The sequence below is a fragment of the Artibeus jamaicensis genome, unplaced genomic scaffold, assembly GCF_021234435.1.
Source record: "Artibeus jamaicensis isolate MK-2021 breed Jamaican fruit bat unplaced genomic scaffold, CSHL_Jam_final contig_387, whole genome shotgun sequence".
Lineage (NCBI taxonomy): Eukaryota > Metazoa > Chordata > Mammalia > Chiroptera > Phyllostomidae > Artibeus > Artibeus jamaicensis.
In genome coordinates this window covers 38,231,440-38,251,290 of record NW_026521812.1, presented here as the reverse complement: position 1 = coordinate 38,251,290, position 19,851 = coordinate 38,231,440, and the positions used below count along the sequence as shown (strand labels likewise).

The 19,851-nt window shown below is 44.9% G+C and overlaps 2 protein-coding genes across 14 annotated transcripts in view; one reads left to right on the top strand and one right to left on the bottom strand.

Annotated features, from left to right (window-relative positions):
- ANKRD6 (ankyrin repeat domain 6) overlaps positions 1-13,192 on the top strand; it is a 176,989-nt gene extending 163,797 nt beyond the window's left edge. For 10 of the 12 annotated variants that reach the window (XM_037131243.2, XM_037131242.2, XM_053664940.1 and 7 more), the window contains 7 exons: positions 1,183-1,287; positions 2,593-2,727; positions 3,058-3,243; positions 3,681-3,833; positions 10,832-10,945; positions 11,636-11,762; positions 11,857-13,192. In XM_037131243.2, the coding sequence (XP_036987138.1) occupies positions 1,183-1,287; positions 2,593-2,727; positions 3,058-3,243; positions 3,681-3,833; positions 10,832-10,945; positions 11,636-11,762; positions 11,857-12,428 (1,392 nt within the window). In that variant the 3' untranslated portion in view covers positions 12,429-13,192. The remainder of the gene's footprint in view (positions 1-1,182; positions 1,288-2,592; positions 2,728-3,057; positions 3,244-3,680; positions 3,834-10,831; positions 10,946-11,635; positions 11,763-11,856) is intronic. The other 2 variants (XM_037131244.2, XM_053664944.1) reach the window with 1 other exon arrangement.
- Positions 13,193-17,664: 4,472 nt separating this feature from the next.
- LYRM2 (LYR motif containing 2) lies at positions 17,665-19,818 on the bottom strand. 2 transcript variants are annotated; one of them, XM_037131236.2, is made up of 3 exons: positions 19,743-19,818; positions 19,222-19,362; positions 17,665-18,777 (listed from the first exon to the last, which is right to left on the bottom strand). In XM_037131236.2, the coding sequence occupies exons 1-3, from the start codon at positions 19,785-19,787 to the stop codon at positions 18,697-18,699; spliced, it is 267 nt and encodes an 88-aa protein (XP_036987131.2). In that variant the 5' UTR covers positions 19,788-19,818; the 3' UTR covers positions 17,665-18,696. The 2 variants fall into 2 exon arrangements, with proteins under 2 accessions (XP_036987131.2, XP_036987130.2); XM_037131235.2 differs by lacking the exon at positions 19,743-19,818 and adding an exon at positions 19,648-19,734.
- Positions 19,819-19,851: the final 33 nt, after the last annotated feature.

Here is a 19,851-nt window from a genome sequence, read left to right as displayed (position 1 = left end):
GGGGACGAGAATGGGGTTTAAAAATCGGCTGTATCCATCAGCAGATACTGTCAGGGGTTTTCCCTTTTCGTGGTAGCCACTGCCCGTAGAGGTTCTTTCTGTGGTAACGGTGTCACCTGAAGACAATGAACATGAGAAGAAAGTCTGAAACAGATGAAAAAGACGATGCTGAACTTCAGAGAGCCCTTATCTATTTATATAAGAGGACAATAAAATGTTCTGTTGCAGAAAAAGTGTGACCCTAAAAAGCATGTTTGCTTTCTGGACCTCTTTGATGAAAGGGGTGAACCCTGGATGTGGGAGTAGGCGGTGGGGGCAGGGGGTGGAGCTGAGCCAGTGGAGGTTTCTAGCAGCTCAAAGTTCTGTACTCTGGTTCAGCAGCCTCTGTCACTTGAGCAGCTAAGTCACCGAGGTGGGCAGGGAGGGGGCTGACAGTGACTGAGGGTCCGCCGTGCATGGCCACCTCCTCTGCCTGGCTTCATCCCAACCGCTCCTGCATTTACGTTTGAGGACACAGAGTTCAGAGGTGTGAGGTAACTTTGCCCAAAGAGCCTACTGCTGGCAGCCGGGTTCTACGCCGGGTCGGTGGGGCCCTGGGCGCCCTCTCCTGTGCCCACCCCACCTCTGCACACTGAAGGGGCCCACCAAATGCCTCCTTAGGGGAAGGAAATTCCTGCCCCGTAGTTGCCACAGTGGATCCTAGATGCACCTCAGTAAGGGTGAATCAAATTGTACACGACTTGGATACGGTTTGACCGGAGAACATCTGATGGGTCGGTTTGGGCCGAGTGTACCAGACAGTGAGTGAGGCCGTGCCGGGCTTGGGACAGCCGCATTGCACAGCTCCAGGGGACGCCATTCATGTCCTAGTCTCTAGTCCATGTGAGCGGCGCCCTCTGAGTTAAGCAGTGCACAACCTGCACACACCTGTGTGGTGGCCCAGGCCTGGCGCATAAATGCCTGTTACTGTCATGGACTGTCAGCCCCTTAAAGTCAGGGACAATGTCCATCTCTGGGTCTCCACAGACCAGGGCGGCATTGCAGGTGGTCTGAGGTGCTTGCCGTGAGTGCTTGGTGTCTCCTGATAGGCTGGAAGGTCCGTGAGATCAGAGTGCCAGGTCCAAGGAATTCTCTCACGCCATTGCTGCGCTGGTGTGTAACGATGCCTCTTGCCTCCTTCAGGTCTTGCGCTTCAGTCGTGGGCGAAGCCTGAGGAAAAAGAGAGAGAGGCTCAAGGAAGAGAGGCGAGCGCAGTCTGTGCCAAGAGATGAGGTGGCACAAAGCAAGGTGGGGGGTAGCCTTCCCGCCCCTTCCCAGCTGCACCTGCTCTCAGAGGGTGGGAACTACCTCCCCGCCTCCTCTGGGTTCTTCTGGTGGCTGCCACGCCCTCTCTGTCTCTTCCTTTCACTGGGGTCCTTCAAACCATTGCCAGTCTGTTCCCTTTGGCGTTGTGCCCTCCACTCCTCCAGGAGTTCAGATTGTGTGCCTGTGTGTGTGTGTGTTGCCCATCTTTCCCTGCACCCTTGTGTGGTTATTGTGTCCAGCCGTGGATCCTTGGCCTTCCCACTGCCACGTGGGCAGCACTACTTCTCGGACACTGTGCCCATAATTGTGTAGAGCATTGCCTTTCTGAGTGCGGTGTCCATGTGTCATCCAGGCCCTTGTTAGAGATGCAAATTTGGGCACCTCACCTCAGACCCATTGGAGCAGAAACTCCAGGGTGGGGCCTGGCCATCTATGTGTGAACAAGCCCCCCGCCCCGGGGGTTCTGGTGCGGGTTACATCTTGAGAACCAGGAGCATAGGCGGCTTTCCTCTCCTTCTGCACACTAGGACAGGTGCTCCCTGGGAGACCACCCAGCACAGGGCGCGAGTGGTGGCGACTAGAGCCCGAGCTGGATTTCAGCTCCCTCTGCCCCGCCGACCCCCAGCTGGGCGCCATGTGCCGCAGACAGCTGGCACCGCTGTAGTGAAGCACGCTTTGTCAGCTCTCCCACGAGGCAGAAGTCTAGGATGTGGAGCAAACTTGGGGCACATAAAGTTTTATACCAAGTACTTATTGTCCTGTCTGCTATTTCACAGTCCTCTCATTGATTTCCAGGGTTAAGGCATTGTAACTCTGATTACGTTCCTGTGTGTGAATTGTACGTATTAATTTATGAAAGTTCTCACAAGGACCAGAAGCATGTTTTTTTTTTTTCCATTTCAGAGGGTTCTCTCTGCTATGAACTGTGAGGGTCCAAGTTCCAAGAATGAGTGGAATGGTTTCTTGTTGAACTACAGAAGACCAGAAATCTCTAATGCTGAAGTGTTTTGTGTGTGATAGGTTCCTGAAATTCATGTATAATTAGACCCAAGATTATATTTAGTTTGGCACCTACTAAGTAAAAGCCAGTTATTCAGCTGACTGCGAAAAATGAGCACGGTCAGTGAGGACCACCAGGCAGTGCCCCCGTGGCTGAAATTTGTCACTGGCAGAGGTTCCCATGGGTCCTGTGGTGGATGGAGTCCTGCACACAGAATTTTGTGCCATGTTAAAAAAAGGCCAAGGGGACAAGTAGAACATGTCTCTGGGCTTTTTTTTCTTTTGTAGGGAAGTGTCTCAGCAGGAGACACCCCCAGTAGTGATCAGGCTGCACCCAGAAAAGAAGAGGCCAGAGAAGATTTCCTGTCGGCCTCCCCAGAGCCCCGGGCGAAGGACAACAGGCAGAGAAAGTCAAGGCCCAAGGTCAGTAAGCGCATGGCCACAGCCCAGAGAGGGCCGGGAAGCTTGGCTGGCGGAGGGCCCTGGGACAGCATCATGCCCAGCAGCTCAAAAGCTCCTTGACTTGGCTGGCTGGTTCAGAGCCAGAGCACGGCATCGAATCTGGTTGACGTCAGACACAGGGTTGTGCTGCCGGATTTCCTTGGACACGTGGTTCTCCGTGTCCTCCGTGTGAGGCGGAGAATGCACGGCAGGGTTCTCCGCCCAAACGTGGATGAGATGGGAGCCGCTGGCCAGGGGCCAGTCTTGCAGTTGTCACAGTGTTGACGGGTGTTGTCTCTTCCTCTCTCCCAGGTGTCAGCTTTTTCTGACCCCATCCCACCTGCAGACCAACAGCCAGGACACCAGAAGAACTTGCACACTCACAGTCACCCCAAAAAGAGGCCCAGGCATCGGTGTTCACCCCCACCCCCTCCCCACGAGTTCAGGGCATACCAGCTCTACACACTGTACCGGGGCAAGGACGGGAAAGTGATGCAGGTACCTGCCCAGTCCTGTCGGGATGTGCGACCCTAGGCCTGCTGCAAGCTTCTCTGCTGAACACCATACCCAAGGGCTGATATTCACTTAGACGTTGGCCTAAGTAGATGTAAGCTTTGGAGAGAAGGCAGAGGCCCACTCCACCTAAACAGTGAGACGCACTCCTGTTGCTTAGGCCCAGGCCACGGAGGGAGGGGTAGTGATGAAGTTTTCTGCACCGCCCTTTGGTGACCAGATTATCCTGAGGGCCCAGAGCAGATAAAAGCAGCCTGAGGACCGGGACCACATGACCTTCTGACTCTTCCTAGTGCCTGATGGACCTGGCACTTGGCCTGTGAGATGCTCCACGGTGTGGACTGGGCTGAGTTGACTCTGTCATCTGTGCCGCCCGCTGCACTGACCGCCCAGGATCGACTCCTTTTTTGTTTGTTTCTTAGGCACCAATAAATGGTTGTCGGTGTGAGCCCCTCATCAACAAGCTGGAGAATCAGCTGGAAGCAACTGTGGAGGAGATCAAAGCGGAGCTGGGGTCAGTTCAGGATAAAATGAACACAAAACTGGGGCACATGGAGAATAAGACCCAGCACCAAGTGAGTGAGTCGCCCAGCCCCCTGGCTTCGCAGCGCTGGCGGGGGGGGGGGGGGAGCATGATGGGGAGGCGCTGAGCACACCTTCAGTGCCGCAGACCCTGCACGGGCATGTGGGGTCCGACAGGGAAGAGGCCTGCCTGTGTGACTGTGCTTGAGCCTGTTTATTTAAATTAAAGGAAAAAAACATGTTTCAAATGCCTGTTTAGAAAAGTAATATATACCTCCTACAGAGCATTTCTTAACATGTGAAAGTTAGAAAGGAAAATAAAACACCTATACACCCACCCTGAATTAAACAGCACTATTAATATTTGGGTTTATTTTCTTCCAGTTTTTTACTATGTCTATGTACTCTATAACCCTTTCCTATTAGGCACAAAAATTAGAATAATTGCGTCTATAGTATATTCCTCTTCCAACTTTCCAAACACAGAGAACCATTGAAGTAACAGTAGAACGAATGCTTCCGCGCCCTCCACCCAGACCCAGCCCAGTGCTGCCGCGTTTGCCCTGCGCCCCTTTCACACGCTTTTTCCTCCCGCTGAACTGACGGGCACTCGGTTGCAGCCCGTCCTGACGCTCGCCTCTGTGCAGAGTGCACTGGCTGAGAGTGAGGACTTCCACCTTCGTAACAAAACACCATCATCACACCTGAAAAAATAAATAACAGTTGCACAATCTCCAGTTCAGAATTTCTCAGTGCTCCCAAGATGGGTTTTTTTCCCCTCAAATTACAAGAAAAAGATGATTTAGAATGTTACAGAGATTAGTAGCAGTGAGCCGGCTGAGCTGAGGAGGTTCAGGAAACAGGTTACAGAAGCGAAAGGAGGGCCCCTGGACCTTAGGAGAGAGAAAGGCAAAGGGGGCGCCTGGGGGGAGGAGAGGGCAAAGGGAAAGGCGTGGCTGTGCTCCAGAGAGGCAGTACCTGTTTGTTCTTTAAATTTTATTGTTCAGTTACAGTTTACATTCAACAGTCTTTGGTATCAGTTTCAGGTGTACAGCACAGTAGTTTTTCAATCTGGCTTTTGTTTCTGTTCCCACCCCAGGACCCAGTGCGTCCTCGGCACGTGCATGCCATCTCTGGGGTCTTGTAATCTAGGACCGTCCTGGATCCCTTCCTCAGCTTTTTGTTCCCTGCAGCAATATCGACTTCTTGGAGTCCAGGGCAATTGTTTTGTAGGGTGTTCTGTGTTCCGGCTTTTTCTTTCCTTTTTTCTCCCCCATAGGAATGTATTTTCCTCAGCATTGAATTATGAATTTTTTTCAAGAATAAATCAAAGTTGAAAAAATGTTAGTGAACACTTATATACCCAGCATCTAGATTTAAACAGTAATATTTTGCTACATCGGCTTTGTCACAGTCACCCATCTACCCACTCCTCTATCTAGCTATCAATTTTCCTTGCATATTTAAGTAAACTATGTTACAGCGGTGTCAGATTTTTAGGACAGTGCAAAGACCTCCCAGAGTTCCCACATAGGCCGCTCCTAGTTTCGGTCTCCCGTTATTAACGTCTTCCGTCACTGGGGTGCGTTTGTCACAACCGATGAAACGGTGTTAATACATTTTTTTGTTAGACTCCCTATTTTACTCAGATTTTCTTAGTTTTTCCATAATATCCTTTTTCTGTTCCAGAGTCTATTACATTTTTCAGTTGTCTTTTCTGCTTAAGCTCCTCCAAGCTGTAATAGCTTCTCAGATTTGCTTTCTGATGACCTTGGCAGTTGCGAGGAGCACCGGTCATGTGTTTTGTAGAATGTCTCTCAGTTTGGGTTTATCTAATATTTTCCTCATGATTCCCTTGGTTTTATGGGTTTTTGCACAAAAGACCACAGAAATCAAGCACCATTCTCAACTAGTTCTATTTTGGTAATGAGTAATAATGTTTCTTATGAGTAATAACATGAACTTCTGCAAATTGGCTGACTTCATAAAATTTATCTTCTTCATAATTAAAAGAATTTGACTTATACTTGATTAAAGAACACTTTTTATTTTTAAAAGATTTTATTTATTTATTTTTAGAAAGAAGGGAAGGGAGGGAAAAATAGAAGGAAAAAAAAATCAATGTATGGTTGCCTGTTGAGCTCCCTGTACTGGGGACCTGGCCCACAACCCAGGCATGTGCCCTGACTGGGAATTGAACCAACGACCCTTTGGTTCACAGTCCCATGCTCATTCCACCGAGCCACACCAGCCAGGGTACACTTTTTATTTTAATTTTGAAAATCTTTTTTATGTAAAGTAACAGATGTGAAAATTTCACAGGAAAGGTAAAATTATACTGATGTTATAGCTATAGGAAAAGATGTTCAATCTTGCTGTAAAAATGCAAATTAGCATTACACGATAGTATTTTTACTTCTCAGATTGCCAAAGATCAAAGAGTTTGATGATATAATATGTGGGTGTGGATGTAGGAGAACAGGAATTCCAACATATTGCAGATAGAAGTGTAAATTGGAGTAGCCCTTAAAATGATAGCAGTAGCCATCAAAATTACAAATGCACATGCTTTTGGGTTCTGCATTCTTTTTAAAATCATTGTTTTTCAATTACAGTTCACATACAATGTTGTGTTATTTTCGGGTGTACACACCAGTGGTCAGACATTATATAACTTCCTACGTGTTCATCATGATACATGTCATACCTACTGACCACATACATAGTTATTAGAATGTTACTGACTGTATTCCCTACGTTGTGCTTTACATCCCCATGGCTATTCTGTGACCATCAATGTGTACTTCTCAATCCCTTCACCTTTTCCACCCACCCCCAGCCCTCCTCCCACCTGGTAATTATCAAAATGTTCTCTGTATCTGTTTTTGTTCTGCTTGTTCATTTATTTGGCTTTTAGATTCAATGGTTGATATGTATTTATTGACATTTTATTGTTTATATTTTTATCTTTTTTCTTATAAAAGACTCTTTAAGATTAAAAATATATATATTTATTTATTTTAAGAGAGAGGGGAAGGGAGGGAGAAAGAGAGGGAGAGAAACATCAGTGTTGTTCTCACACATCCCCCACTGGGCCCGCAACCCAGGCATGTGCCCCGACCCGGATCCAACCCGAGACAGTTTGGCTGACAGGCCCACGCTCAGCCCGCTGAGCCACACCAGCCAGGGTTAAGATTTCATATAACACTGGTTGATGGTGATGAACGCCTTTAGCTTTTTTTTTTTTTTTTAGTCTGGGAAGCTCTTCATATGTCTTTTGACTTTAAATGATAGCTTTGCTGGCTAGAGTAATCTTGGTTGTAGATTCTTGCTTTTTATCACTTTTAATATTTCTTGCCAATCCCTTCTGGCCTGCAAAGTTTCTGTTGGGAAATCCGCTCTGGGGGCTTTACACTTTCATGGGAGCTTTCCTGTAGGTAACTTAACTGCTTTTATCACTGTTTTTAAGATTCTCTCTTTGTATTTAACCTTTGGTATTTTATTTATGATGTGTTGGTGTGGGCCTCTTCGCCTCCATCATGTTTGAGACTCCGTGATTCCTGGACCTGTGTCTATTTCCTTTGCCAAATTAAGGAAGCCATGATCCTACTGGTTTTTACAGGCAGCGGTTACAGAGACTTCTCTTTCTGGCACCGAAACCCTAGGCTGGGAGGCCTGGTGTGGGGCAGGGGCCCCTCGCTCTTCAGAGGGAACCTCTGTGGCAGATGCGGGTGCCTCTGCAGGCACACTCGGGTGTGGGACCAGCTTTTCCCACGTCTCTGCACTCCCACCAGTCTCCATGAGGCGCTTGTTTAAACCCCTAGTTGTAGGACTTCCATTCAGCCAGATTTCAGCTGGTTCTGAGTGATGCTTGTTCTGTAATTTAGTTGTGACTTGGGTTTGTTTGTGGGAAGAGGTGTACTACATTTACTTACGCCGCCATCTTGACCAGAAGCCCACTGGATGTTTTTGAGTTTTTCTCAAAATGTTATTGAACTCGTTCCTCTATCCCTGCATTTCCGTAAAGTTGAAGTTAGGTCTAGAGCGGTGGTTCTCCAAGTGTCGTCTTCAGGGCAGCAGCATCATCTAGGGACTTGTGGGGGGAAAATGCAGAATTTTAGTCCTCAGTACAGATATACTGAATTTAATTGAATTGTGAATAAAATTTAGGGGGTGAGGTCTAGCAACCCATATTTTAACAAGACCTTCAGGTGACACTAGTGCACCAAAAGTTTGAGGACCAGTGGTCTAGATGTTTATTTAGGTTCAGGTTAAACATTTCTTTGGCGAGAATGCTTCATAGTTAATGATGTAAACTTCAAGTCACATCACATCAGGAAGCACATGTCCCAAAGTCCCATTATTAATGATGCTCAGTTTGATCTCTTGGCTCAGCTGGTAACCACTGTCTTACTTATTTAGAGGTACATTTTCCCTTTGAATTAATAACAAATGTATGATAGATGTAATTTTTAAACCCCCAAAGAAAACTTTTAAAGAACTTACAAAATTAGTTTGATATGTTTACTGGGGAAAAAATCCCATTGCAGAACATGTATCATCTTGACACTCTTCAGAGATCTTTTATTCTTGGTCTGGTATATGATCCCATAGGTTTTCTTTTTTTTAAAGATTTTATTTGTTTATCTTTAGAGGGGAAGGGAAGGAGAGAGGGAGAGAGACATCAATGTATGGTTGCCTTCGTGAGTCCCCTGCTGGGAACTGGCCTGCAGGGAACTGGCTTGCAACCCCGGTATGTGCCCTGACTGGGAATTGAACTGCGATTGTCTGGTTTGCAGGCCCACGCTCAATCCACTGAGCTACACCAGCCAGGGCTAGGTTTTCTTTTTTATAGATAGTAATCTATGGGAGTATCACTTTTAAACAGAAATGGAACAATGCTGTGCTTTTTTGGCCACTTATTGTTAAATTTAGTAAGCTGTCTGAGACACATTAAGTACAGTGTAGTTTCTGATGCTGGTGCACCATTTCCTGTGGGAGGCGGGATTCTGGTTACAGCGCCTGCTTTTTTCCTTAGTTTTACATTATGATCATTTCCCCATGCCCTGGCTTCATACTCCAGCACAATAACAGAACATAGTTTATTTAACTGTTCCTTTTTGTTAAGCGTTAAAGTTGCTTATGATGTTATCTGCAGTCACATGATGCTGTGATGAGCATTTATGGGCACAGACTTCTGATTGCTTCCCAGAGTATTTGCTCAGAATTAAAATACCTGAGTGTGGAGTTAAGACTATGTTTACAGCTCTTGGTAATTATTGGCAAACTACGTAAGAAAGAGTTTGTGCCCATTTACATCCTCCCAGCAGTGTCTTGTTTTTGTCTCTACCCTTTGCCAGTGTTTAATGTTATCACGTCTTGAAAGTTTTGGCCAAATTGATAATGGACATTTAATCGTTTAATTTTTACTTATTTGTCCATGAGGTTGAACATTTTTTAATTAAATTTTATTTTTCAGTTAGTTTATATTTAATTTTTTAATTAGTTTCAGGTGTACAGCACAGTGGTTAGATTAACCCTATGCTTTACAAAGTGCTCCCCCAGTATTTCCCGTTGCCACTGGGCACCACACATAGTTACTGCCATGCGTTGACTGCGTTTTCCATGCCGTGCTCCACAGCTCCATCATGGTCCTGTAACAGAAATTTGGACTCTCTTTCCCGTCACTTTTTTTCTCCCAGCCCCCAAGCCATCCCCGCTCTGGCAGCCTTCAGTCTGTTCTGCGTGTCTGTGTCAGTTTCACTTTCATTTGTCCGTTAATTTTGTTTAATTCCACATACGAGTGAAGAGGTTGAACATTTTTAGGGTTTATTTGCTGTTTTCATTTAGTGGAAAGCCTGTTTAAGCCCGTCGTCTCTCAGTATGTTGGTTAAGGCCCTTTAGGGATGAAAACCCACTGCAGCTGGCTGAGCCCAAAGAGGCGTGTGTTGGGCGAGGGCTGTGGTGTCTCGAGGAGGACTGCTCTCTGGTTCAAGGAAGGTGACAGATTGGGGCGTACACTCTGAGTCCTCATTCAGATTGCAAGGAAAGGACGGTGGCCCAGCTGAGTCTGGTGCCCCGGCCTGGACCCGTCCAGCGTGCCAGGAACAAAGCTGTGTGTCCACATGGCTGCTGTAGGCGGAGCCCTCTGTTCAGGGGACGATGAGGTGGGAGAGCAGGCCAGCTGCAGAAAACAGGAGAGCGATTCACAGAAGAACAGAGGACTGAAGAGACAAAGCACAAGGCACTCCCCACATCTCCAGAACTGACGCTACTTTTTTTATTTTTCAAAATCTGCGTGTGGAACCTTTTGCACATCCCTGACAGGAGAGGAGCTGACCAGTGAGCCCTTAGGGACCTGCTGCCCCTCACAAGAGCTTCCCTCGCTTCTCTGGACCTTGTCAGAGCAGAGGAAGTTCAGCTCCCCTGAGTGTTAGGGCCCTGCTGTAAATGCCAAGATGAAGAGGGTTCCCAGAAGGGTATGTGATTGAAAGTTGGTGCCGATTATTTCTTCTCCGAAGCAGTCCCTTTGAATTCTTTCCACAGCCTTTTTCCTACTTGCTTTGACTACCTTTGATGACGCACCAAGAGGATTTGTTCACTGGGAAAGCTGGATAAAAGCCCTGCGTGTTCAGCTTCTTTCACTACCTCTTGGGCAGCCACTAACATTTAAAAGGGGGAGAATAGCTCCATACTTTAAGCAATAGTTTTTCCTTTCCATCCTAGTCATGGATACACTATTCAGAGACCTGTAAAAATTCTCCTCTACTTACAAGGCCTGTATTGGCTCAAGTTTTAGATACACAGTGTATTCATAGTCTCTTAACCCCCTTAAGAGACTTTAACAAGTGGGAAAAAGAAGATTTGGCCTAAATGGAATTCTGCTTAGGACTCTAAAAAGCAAGAGTTCTGTGGCTACTATATGAAACAGAATAGAGTGGGTGGTGAAGGTTTGCTTGCATTCTCCCCACTCCTGTGTGGGCCCAGACCCCCCTCAGGAGCCCATCCTCAGATTACCTCAGTCATGCACTCTCCACCCATTGATTCCTAGATGCGAGTTCTGGACAAGTTGATGGTGGAGAGACTCTCAGCAGAGAGGACGGAGTGCCTGACCCGCCTGCAGCAGCACTCAGACACAGAGAAGCACGAGGGAGAGAAGCGACAGGTGAGAACCAGCATCTGTCAGTCCCTAACTGGTGATTTACTGCACTTCCCAGTAATCAAAGACTGAGACCCGTCCTCGGAAACTTGGAGGCTGAGGTCCCCTAAAAGTGTTTGCATCACATAGCACGTTATTTGCATAACTCTGAAATGAAGTGAATCGGAAAGAACCTGTAGTTCAGTTCATGTTTGTTGCTGAATTTGCCAGCAACAGCTGGAGACTGAAAAGTTCATAGAACATGCTGGGCAAACGTGCTTTCTGCCCAAATCATTTCTGTGTGTTGTGTATTTACTGGGCTGCTGCTCACTTGAACAAGATTGGGTTCCTGCCCTGAGGGTGCGTGGTCTACTCAAGACCACAGACCTAACAGGAGCATTTGCGAGTGTGTGGAAGTTTATGCTCCTAAGTAGGCAGACACGCTTCATTGGGAAGACTTGGGAAGCTTTGGTGTTTGAGTTAAGGGGCTCCATGTGACTTGATGAAGACTATGGACAGTGTCAGCCTGGGTGTCAGGCGAGGCCTGGTGTGTGGAAGGCAGGAGGAGGGGTGTGTGTGGCCTGGAGGCGGGCGGGTTACCCACAACTTCAGGCCTTGTCAGGATGGTATCCTCAACTGTCATAAGTAAAAAGTCCATTCTTGATGCTTTCATACACCATGTATTAAATTCACCTGATCATTTTGTGTGTTTTTTAGCTGTCCTTGGTGGATGAATTAAAAACCTGGTGCATGTTAAAGATTCAACATCTGGAACTGAAGCTTTCTGGAGATTCTAGGGCCCCTCGGGCTAAATCCACACCATCTACTTGCGAGTCCTCTACAGGTAACCCATATGCTGAGAGAGAGCCGCTCCATCCAGAGGTGTGACTGTGTGAATGTGGATTTGCTCCGACTTGTGTTTTTTCTTCCAAACCCAGGTGTGGATCCATCAGTGGTGACCGCAGGTCCCGTGGCAGCTTCAGACAGTTCCCCTCAGGTGGTCAGGCCCAAGGAAAAGGCCCTCAACTCCACTGCTACCCACAGACTCCAGCAGGAGCTGTCTTCCTCAGACTGTACAGGCTCCCGACTGAGGAACGTTAAAGTCCAGACGGCCTCGCTACCTCCGAAGGAGGCAGCGAGAGGCGATCTGCAGGCTGGGCCCTGCATCGACAGAGGCACGCAAACCAAGAAGTCTGCGAAGAGTGGGCAAACAAGGCATCGAGCCCAGCAGCCACCACCCAGCACCACCTGCGGGCAGCCACCACCGGCAACAGACAGCAAGCAGACTGCCTCTCATGTTCGAGACACCTCCCAAGCTCTGGAGATTACACAGTACTTTTTTGAGGCTGTCGCTACCCAGATGGAAAAGTGGTATGAAAGAAAGATTGAAGAAGCACGAAGCCAAGCCAGCCAGAAAGCCCAGCAAGACAAGGCCACACTGAAGGAACATATTAAAAGTTTGGAAGAGGAACTTGCTAAGCTCAGGACTAAGGTGCAGAAGGAAAATTAGGAACTGGAAAGTGGCCCAAGAAAGGATTCTTGAGGATTCCTAGTTTTGCAGCTGCAGAGTAGTTATGCCCAAGGTGTCAATCACTGGGCATGGAGCAGACTTGCCTTTAACAGATCACCAATTTCTAAAATGTGCCAGACATACACGTTTCCTGTGCCCCGAAGTTACGAAGACTTCAACAATTAAACTGAAACCAGGGAAAGCTTGCTTAGTGTCAGGTTTCATTACAAATTTAAAACCTCAATCCAGGTTCATCTGAAGTTCAAAAGCTCAGATGAAGTGAGCCACAGAGAAATTGAATGAGGTGTAAGCTTAAACCCTAAAATTCAGGATGTACAAAATAACATAAAAGCAAGAAAAAAGTTAACCTCTTGTGAACTCCACTAGTCATGCATATAAACACACCTGCTGTGCCTGGATGAGAGTGTCATTCTGGAAAAGCGGTAACAGATGTGCTAAACCCTCTCTCTCAAATGCGTAATTCTCAAAATGCTGACATTTTAATCAGGTGAAAACCTATCAGATTTTGAGGAGAAAGATTTGCATGATGTCACAAGATCCAGTTTAGCTTAGAAGAGAATGTTTCGGCTCTGACTGGCGTGGCCCGGTGTGTTGGGGGCATCGCCCTGCAAACCCAAAGCTTGCTGATTCGATGCCCAGTCAGGGCATGGGCCTGGGGGTGCCCCCAGCTGGGGGGCGAGGGGGAGGCAACTGATCGATGTCCCTCACCCATCAATGTCTCTCTCCCTCCCTCCCTTCTAAAAATAAACATCTTTAAAGAATGTTTTTAAAAGTCAAAGTATTTTTTAAAATAGTTGGGTAACAGCACTGGGAATCTTAATAATGAAAAATTGAAATGTTCAAAACATTTGATCACGGTTTCTGTATTTTCAGCCAAAATATAGAAATACTGTAATCAATTAATCTTTGTGATTTTAAAGCAGATTAATGGGAAAAATCCACATAACAATGATCTGAAACTTCCATCACCTATTCACAATCAAACCAGTTTGTCTCAGAGCACCTTTCTGAGTTTGAGCTTACTGGTCTGTGCTTTGTAAGAAATGAGGCTGTTTCCTAAAAGTATTTCATTTTTAATTGCGTTCCGTCATTAAAAAAAACCTCAAGAGCTTTTCCACTGCTTTGTAGTGACTATGTCAAAGTAAATAATTCAGTAACTCAATTTAGACCCCATCATTCCCAGCTTCACACAGCTCTAAGGATTTTTCTCTGCTCTGTAGAATATAGTAATAAAAGTAGCTTAGGTGTGTTGAATCTTTTAATTTAATTATCTTCCAAACTTCTTGTCCCTTGAAATGTGGGATTGTATTCATCTACAATTCCACATATGCATAGAATCCTCAGTTCCAGTTCTATAAACTCAGGTACTGAGTAACTATTGCCTGTAGTTTTGAATAAAACGTTGCTCATTGAGCCAAAGAGAAAAGAATGACTTCTTGCCATCGAAAAGTATGTTTTTAGCCTCTTTGTTTTTGCCTACCAAAGTGTCTCTCTTTCTTTATAGCAACAATCTGTGGATATACACATTCCCTGTAAATGTCAGTGTGTGTCAGCATTTCAGAACCTGGGCAGGGACTTAGTTTGATGCTCTCAGGCTGATTTTCATTTTTGTGAGTTTGTCTTGTTTCTCGACTACTGTGTAGGTGGATGGTTCTTGCGCCACGACTCTTTGGACTGCTAACTGTAGAGGTTCGTTCTTTCCTCTTTCCATGTTCGAGATGCAATCGCAGACTTCTAGAGCCAGATGGTACCTTCAGGCCAGGAGTGCTTCAGGGGAAAGTATTTTGATTACATAACTCCCACCCACCAGAAGCAGGCACCATCATTGTGAACTAAATATTTTTGTCGAAGTCACAGGGAAGAGACTAGGCAGGAATGAGGAAAGTTGAATGCACCTCATCTGGAGATGACACAGGTCTTGTTTCTCAAAGATGCGAAAACCTACTGTGTAAGAGGCAAGGAAAGAGAACAGGGTCAGTCAGCCCTCCAACTCAAAACAGCCGGCAGCATTTCTCCACTGATGCTCTAGCTCTTCTAACAACTACGCTTTCTGTGTTTTTCTTCCTTAGTGTCAAAAACTCAGCTATAGGTCTGATGTGTATTTTTCCTTGTGCTATCTACTAAAACAAGCAAGTGCCACAAGAATCCTCTTCCAAAGAAGCAAAACTATTAATAACTTATGTGTGTCATATAGGTCATGTTTCAAACTAAGGCTGGAACTTCCAATAGCTGTGGGGAAAGTGGTGTAAAACACAAAGGAAGTACAGCACTGCACTGTGTTTTTGTTAGTGCATTATCGCATCTGAGTAAATATCTGTGATAGACTGAATTATTAGTTCCAACCTTACTTTCAGCTTTGGGAGCCCAAAATAAAGGAAGTGACATTTATACCTTATTTTTTTTTCCAGTCAAGCATTAATACTTGAGAGGTACGTTGTCGTCCATAGAATATTTTTGTAACCTGGAATTCGGGTCTCTTCCGAGCACTAGACGTGGTTCTAAACACTGTGGGTACTAAATTCCCTGTTTAAAACACGGAAGTGTGAATACTGTTTCGCTCACATTTTCATTTGTGCAGCGAACCAAATCTTATGGTTCCGGAAAGAGTGCCTGCACCCAGCCCACTACGCGGTGTTTCCATGAAAGTGTAATTTAAATACATCTGCTTTAAAGTGGAGATCAGGTGAGCTGCATGAAAAATATTTTTTAAAAAGCCTGCTGTAACATGGAAAGACTTCTCAGTGCAAGCTTAAACAAATGTTTTGTTTAAACTGTGGACCTTTTGGAAAATACAGAAGGATAACATTACTTGTAATTTTATGCAGTTAAGATAACATTTTATGACTAACAAATTGTTCCTAAAAGCTAAATATAATAATTCTTCTTGTGATATAAAAACCAACCAATTAAGACTTAAAAGACAAACCAGTCCTGACTGGTGTGGCTCAGTGGGTTGGGTGCCGTCCTGCAAATTGCAAAGGGTCACCAGTTTGATTCCCGGTCAGGGCACATGCCTGGGTTGGGGGCCAGGACCCCTGTGGGGGGCGAGCCAGAGGCAATCGATTGACCTCTCTTTCCCCCTCCCATCCCCTCTCTCTCAAAACCTTTTAAAAAAGACAAAGCAGTTTTTAAAAATGACCTTTTAGAATACATTTTATGAATAGGAAAAAACATTAAAACATAGTTTTGTTATACTTTTATAATTTATTTTCCTATATTGTCAAATATAAATGTGAATATATTTAACACAAAAGCAAAACAGTACAGGAAAGTACTTGTTTTTAATACAAAATAGTGAGTAGAAAGTGATTCACTCTTCGCAGTAAACAAATTAATCCTAAAATAATTCTTCAAATGTTTGACTCAAGGAAAGAAATAGCTTATTGTGATTTCTAGTTTGGCACAGAGTGACAACTTGCTTTTTACCCTGTTTGGATCTTATTCTACATAATCCTACTTCTTTTTTTCAGAGTAGATGTGAGCTGCTTCCATTTGGTTTTTTGCTCGCACGTCCCTGATTCCACACAAGGGAGGAGAGATAACTCAGGTGAGTCCCGGTCTCTGCCCCGAGTGGCTCCTGAGCGTGTCTGCTGGTGTGACCGCAGCCACACAAACACCAGGAAGTGCATGCACCATTTCCCAGGCTGGAAAGTCGCCCTTCTCTGCGGGCACATTCACCGCACTGCCTGTGCCATGAATTTAACATTTCCAACCTGATGGCACACTTAAAAGGGACAGTCAATATGGTCAATAATAAATAGCCACTTCTCATGGGCTAGAAAGCTTCTGTATCTCAGAAAGTTAGTATAAAGATTGACTTATTGTTAGTTCAAATACATAAGCTGAACATTGAAGCTGCTTTAACTTCAGGAACAAACCTTTCACATTCAAACAAGAGTGGTTTAAAAGGAACATACCCAAGAAGGTAATTTGTTGTCAAATCCAAAATGCTGATAAAGAACAGAAACACCAGCAGCTCTATTCTACCAACATCTTAGTAAACAACCGTGGCTTCGGATGTGAGAAGAAATTGCCAAATAAATTTGCTTAGACTAAACAAAAGACTTGGCCTACAATTCAGAGGGAATAGTCGAAGCATGAACGTGAACAAAGTAAACTGTTCCTCAGAGACAAAGGTAAAAGCTTATGTTATAATCTTAGCCTCTGGAAGAAATTAAAGTTTTAGTATTTTACTCACTTTGAAAAACAAATGAAACTCCAAGTTAGGTTTTTTGGGTCTTTGGTATTTGCATCTTGCAAATTCAAACCCCAAGTGTTCCCAGTTTCCCATGTACCCCACTGGCAGGAAGGGCACCACCCAGTCACTGACTTGCTCACCTCCTAAAAGGATGATTTTTAGCTTCCAGATTTTAGGTTTGCTAGAGACAGTCTCTACTTGCATACATATGGCAATTGTGCTACACAAAGAATATTTCTAAACTGTTCTCTCTTCAGAAACTTCACAAATGCTTTTTTCATCAGACGCTTTACAGTAGGTTGACTAACGCAAACTCTAGAAATTGTCGTATTGCAAGCACTCTGCATTAGTAGGTTGCCCTGTGGAAGAGTGTTCAGAATTTGCTCTGTGAGCTCGGAGGCTGTGGGACAGGGAGGTGGACCTGACACACCCCACCATCGGCTCATGCCTCTCCTGTGGTGCGCAGTTCAATACTATATACCAGTTTTCATTCTGCATATTTTCTGTGTCTTTCAGGTGCCGGTCAGATTCTTGGATTAACTTTTTAGATCTGTAGATTAACAGAGTACTTCAGTCTGCAGGACTCACAATTCCAGCCTCATACCATAAACTTGCACTAAATTGTTATACATTTGGTCTCTTTCCAAAATGTCAAGTCCACTTCTTTCTCTGATGGAGTCTTCAAACTCTTCTTTCCTGTCACAGTGGGAGAACCTGAAGCACTGAAGACCCTCCCTAATGACTCTGTCATTCTACGTGGATGTTAAGGTAATTGCATTAGTTTCATCCAGAAATTGCCTGAAAAGTTGCCTTCTCTTATTATGTTCACCTTATGTACAAGGTGATCATTAACACTCTTTCCAACAAAGTCCTAGCTTCCCAGTTGTGGTCTTTGAGAATCAGATCATGACACATCTGAACAACATACCTCAGCAACCTTGAGGGGTGATGGAGGGCTTTTTCAAGAAGGTTCTAGGTCATCTCCTGAGGTCAGTACACCCCCAATCCTACATCTCATTCCGTTTTTGAAAGCAGCTTTATTGAGTTACACAATGTTTATATATCAATAATATCTCAACTTTAGAAAACCAGAAACAACTTTACTGAGGTATAATTCACATACATATAAAATATCCATTTCAATGGTAGTATATTCACAGCATTGGACAAACAACACCAAAATCTACTTACAGGATATTTTCATCACCCTGAAAAGGAAACCCCCTATTGAGTTCCTCTCCATTCCACGAGTTACTCAGAGCCACTAATCCTTCTGCCCAGTCTACATGTTTCCTGTAAAGGGAATTTATACAGGATATGATCTTTCCAGACTGCCTCCTTTAACTTAATATTTCCAAGTTTCATCCCTGTGTAGCATGTATTAGTATTTCACTTTTTATTGCTGAATAATGTTTTATTGTATAGATATACCACATTTTACTCAGTCGTCAGTTGGTGGGCATTTGGATTGTTTCTACTTGTTGGCTATTATGAAATAATGCTATTAACATTTGTATATGTGCTTTCAATTCTCTTGGTTGTAAACCTCATCATAAAATTGCTGAATCAGGGAACTATGTTTACCCTTTTGAGCTACTGACAGTCTGTTTTCCAAAGTGGCTGCACTGCCTTATGTTCCCACCAGCACTGTATGCAGGTTCCGATTTCTCTACATCTTCACTATTACTTGCTACCATCTCCATGTTTAATTATAGCCATTCTGGTGGATGTGCAGTATCTCTCTGTGGTTTTGATTTGCATTTCCTTGATGAATAATGGTGTTGAGTAACTTTTTATGTGCTAGTTGTCCATTTGTTGTACTTTGTACTAGGTTTTGCTTCTTACAAAAACTGCTGACAAATCCAGAAACATTTTCAAAATACAGGTAAGTTTTTCAGTGCTAAGGTAATTATTCTGACACAGTTTTTCTTTGCTCTCTGTGCAATGACATGCTCCATGTTCTGGAGTGTTGACTTTGGGCTGCCCATCCTTAAGCCTAAGCTCCTCCAAACACATGGAAACTGAAAATCTTTCAGAATAATGCCATCATTAAGCTTTTGCTAAAGCAAGTGTTTTCTCTAACTCCTTGAGCTGCATGTTGCCTTGTGTAATCATCATCCGGATTGTATCCTGTAGGAGAAAATGAAATCTGGTCACTGTTTTGCCTAGTTAATCAAGGTACAGCTGTATTACTGCATCTGTTAAAGTCAGAAACCAACACTGAGAATTCAAATGGCTGCATATTAAGAAAGCAAAAGCTGATGATCAGGAGTGCACAGTGTGGGGAGTCACCCTTCCCCAAGGATACAACCACCAGGCTGTAGTAATTATCATCTTCGTGTGTCCGGGGGGATTGGGGAAGGTTAAGAGAAAAGTCAGGTGATGCTAATATAGAATGTAGATATAGCAAAGTTGTAAAATTTTAAATATTTAAAATGCAGACAATCATTAATATTAGACCAATGGTCAAAATATACCATCTCAGTGGCATTTATACTCCAAGATGACCACTAAACGTTTGTAAAAATTCACTGAACAAGCACAAGGGGTCAGAGCCTATGATGGTGGTCTTACCTCTTCAGTGGCATTTTTGTTTCTTTTGAATTCTTCCCGTGCCCAGTCCTTCAGATATTTGCGATCAGAATCAATTGGAACTTGCTGGATTGCTTTCAAAATCCTTCGGTAGAGAAGGAGAACTTGTTGCCTTCTCAAGAACTGAAAAGGGGAGAAGAAATATCAGTTACAACTGCACAACCAACAGCCCAGAGGGCTCTACTTTAGCAAATCAAACTAACCAGATAACTTATCTTAGACATTGGGCAGCTGAGGCGTCAGGGGACCAAGAGATCTACAGCCTATCCAACCTTTTCTGTACAGACAGAAAAGTCCCGGCCAGCTCCCGTCCTCCCCCTCCCCCCCTTCTCTCTTTCCCACACACAGCACTACGAGAAGCCCCGCCCCCTCCAACCCAGGCTGGATACTGGGTGTAGGATCACTGACCCCAGCTGCTCCCCAGACGCATTCCATGGATTGGGCGTAGGGAGCGCTCAGGCCCAGGAAAGAGGCCATAGAAGGCCCATGACAGCGGCTGGTACCTGCTTTAACGTTAGTGTTGCAGTGGGTAAGCGGGAAGCAGCCATGTCCTCCAGAAGTGAAGATTGGCTGGAGCTACAGTGCGCAGGAGCGGAAGTGGAGGAGGAACCA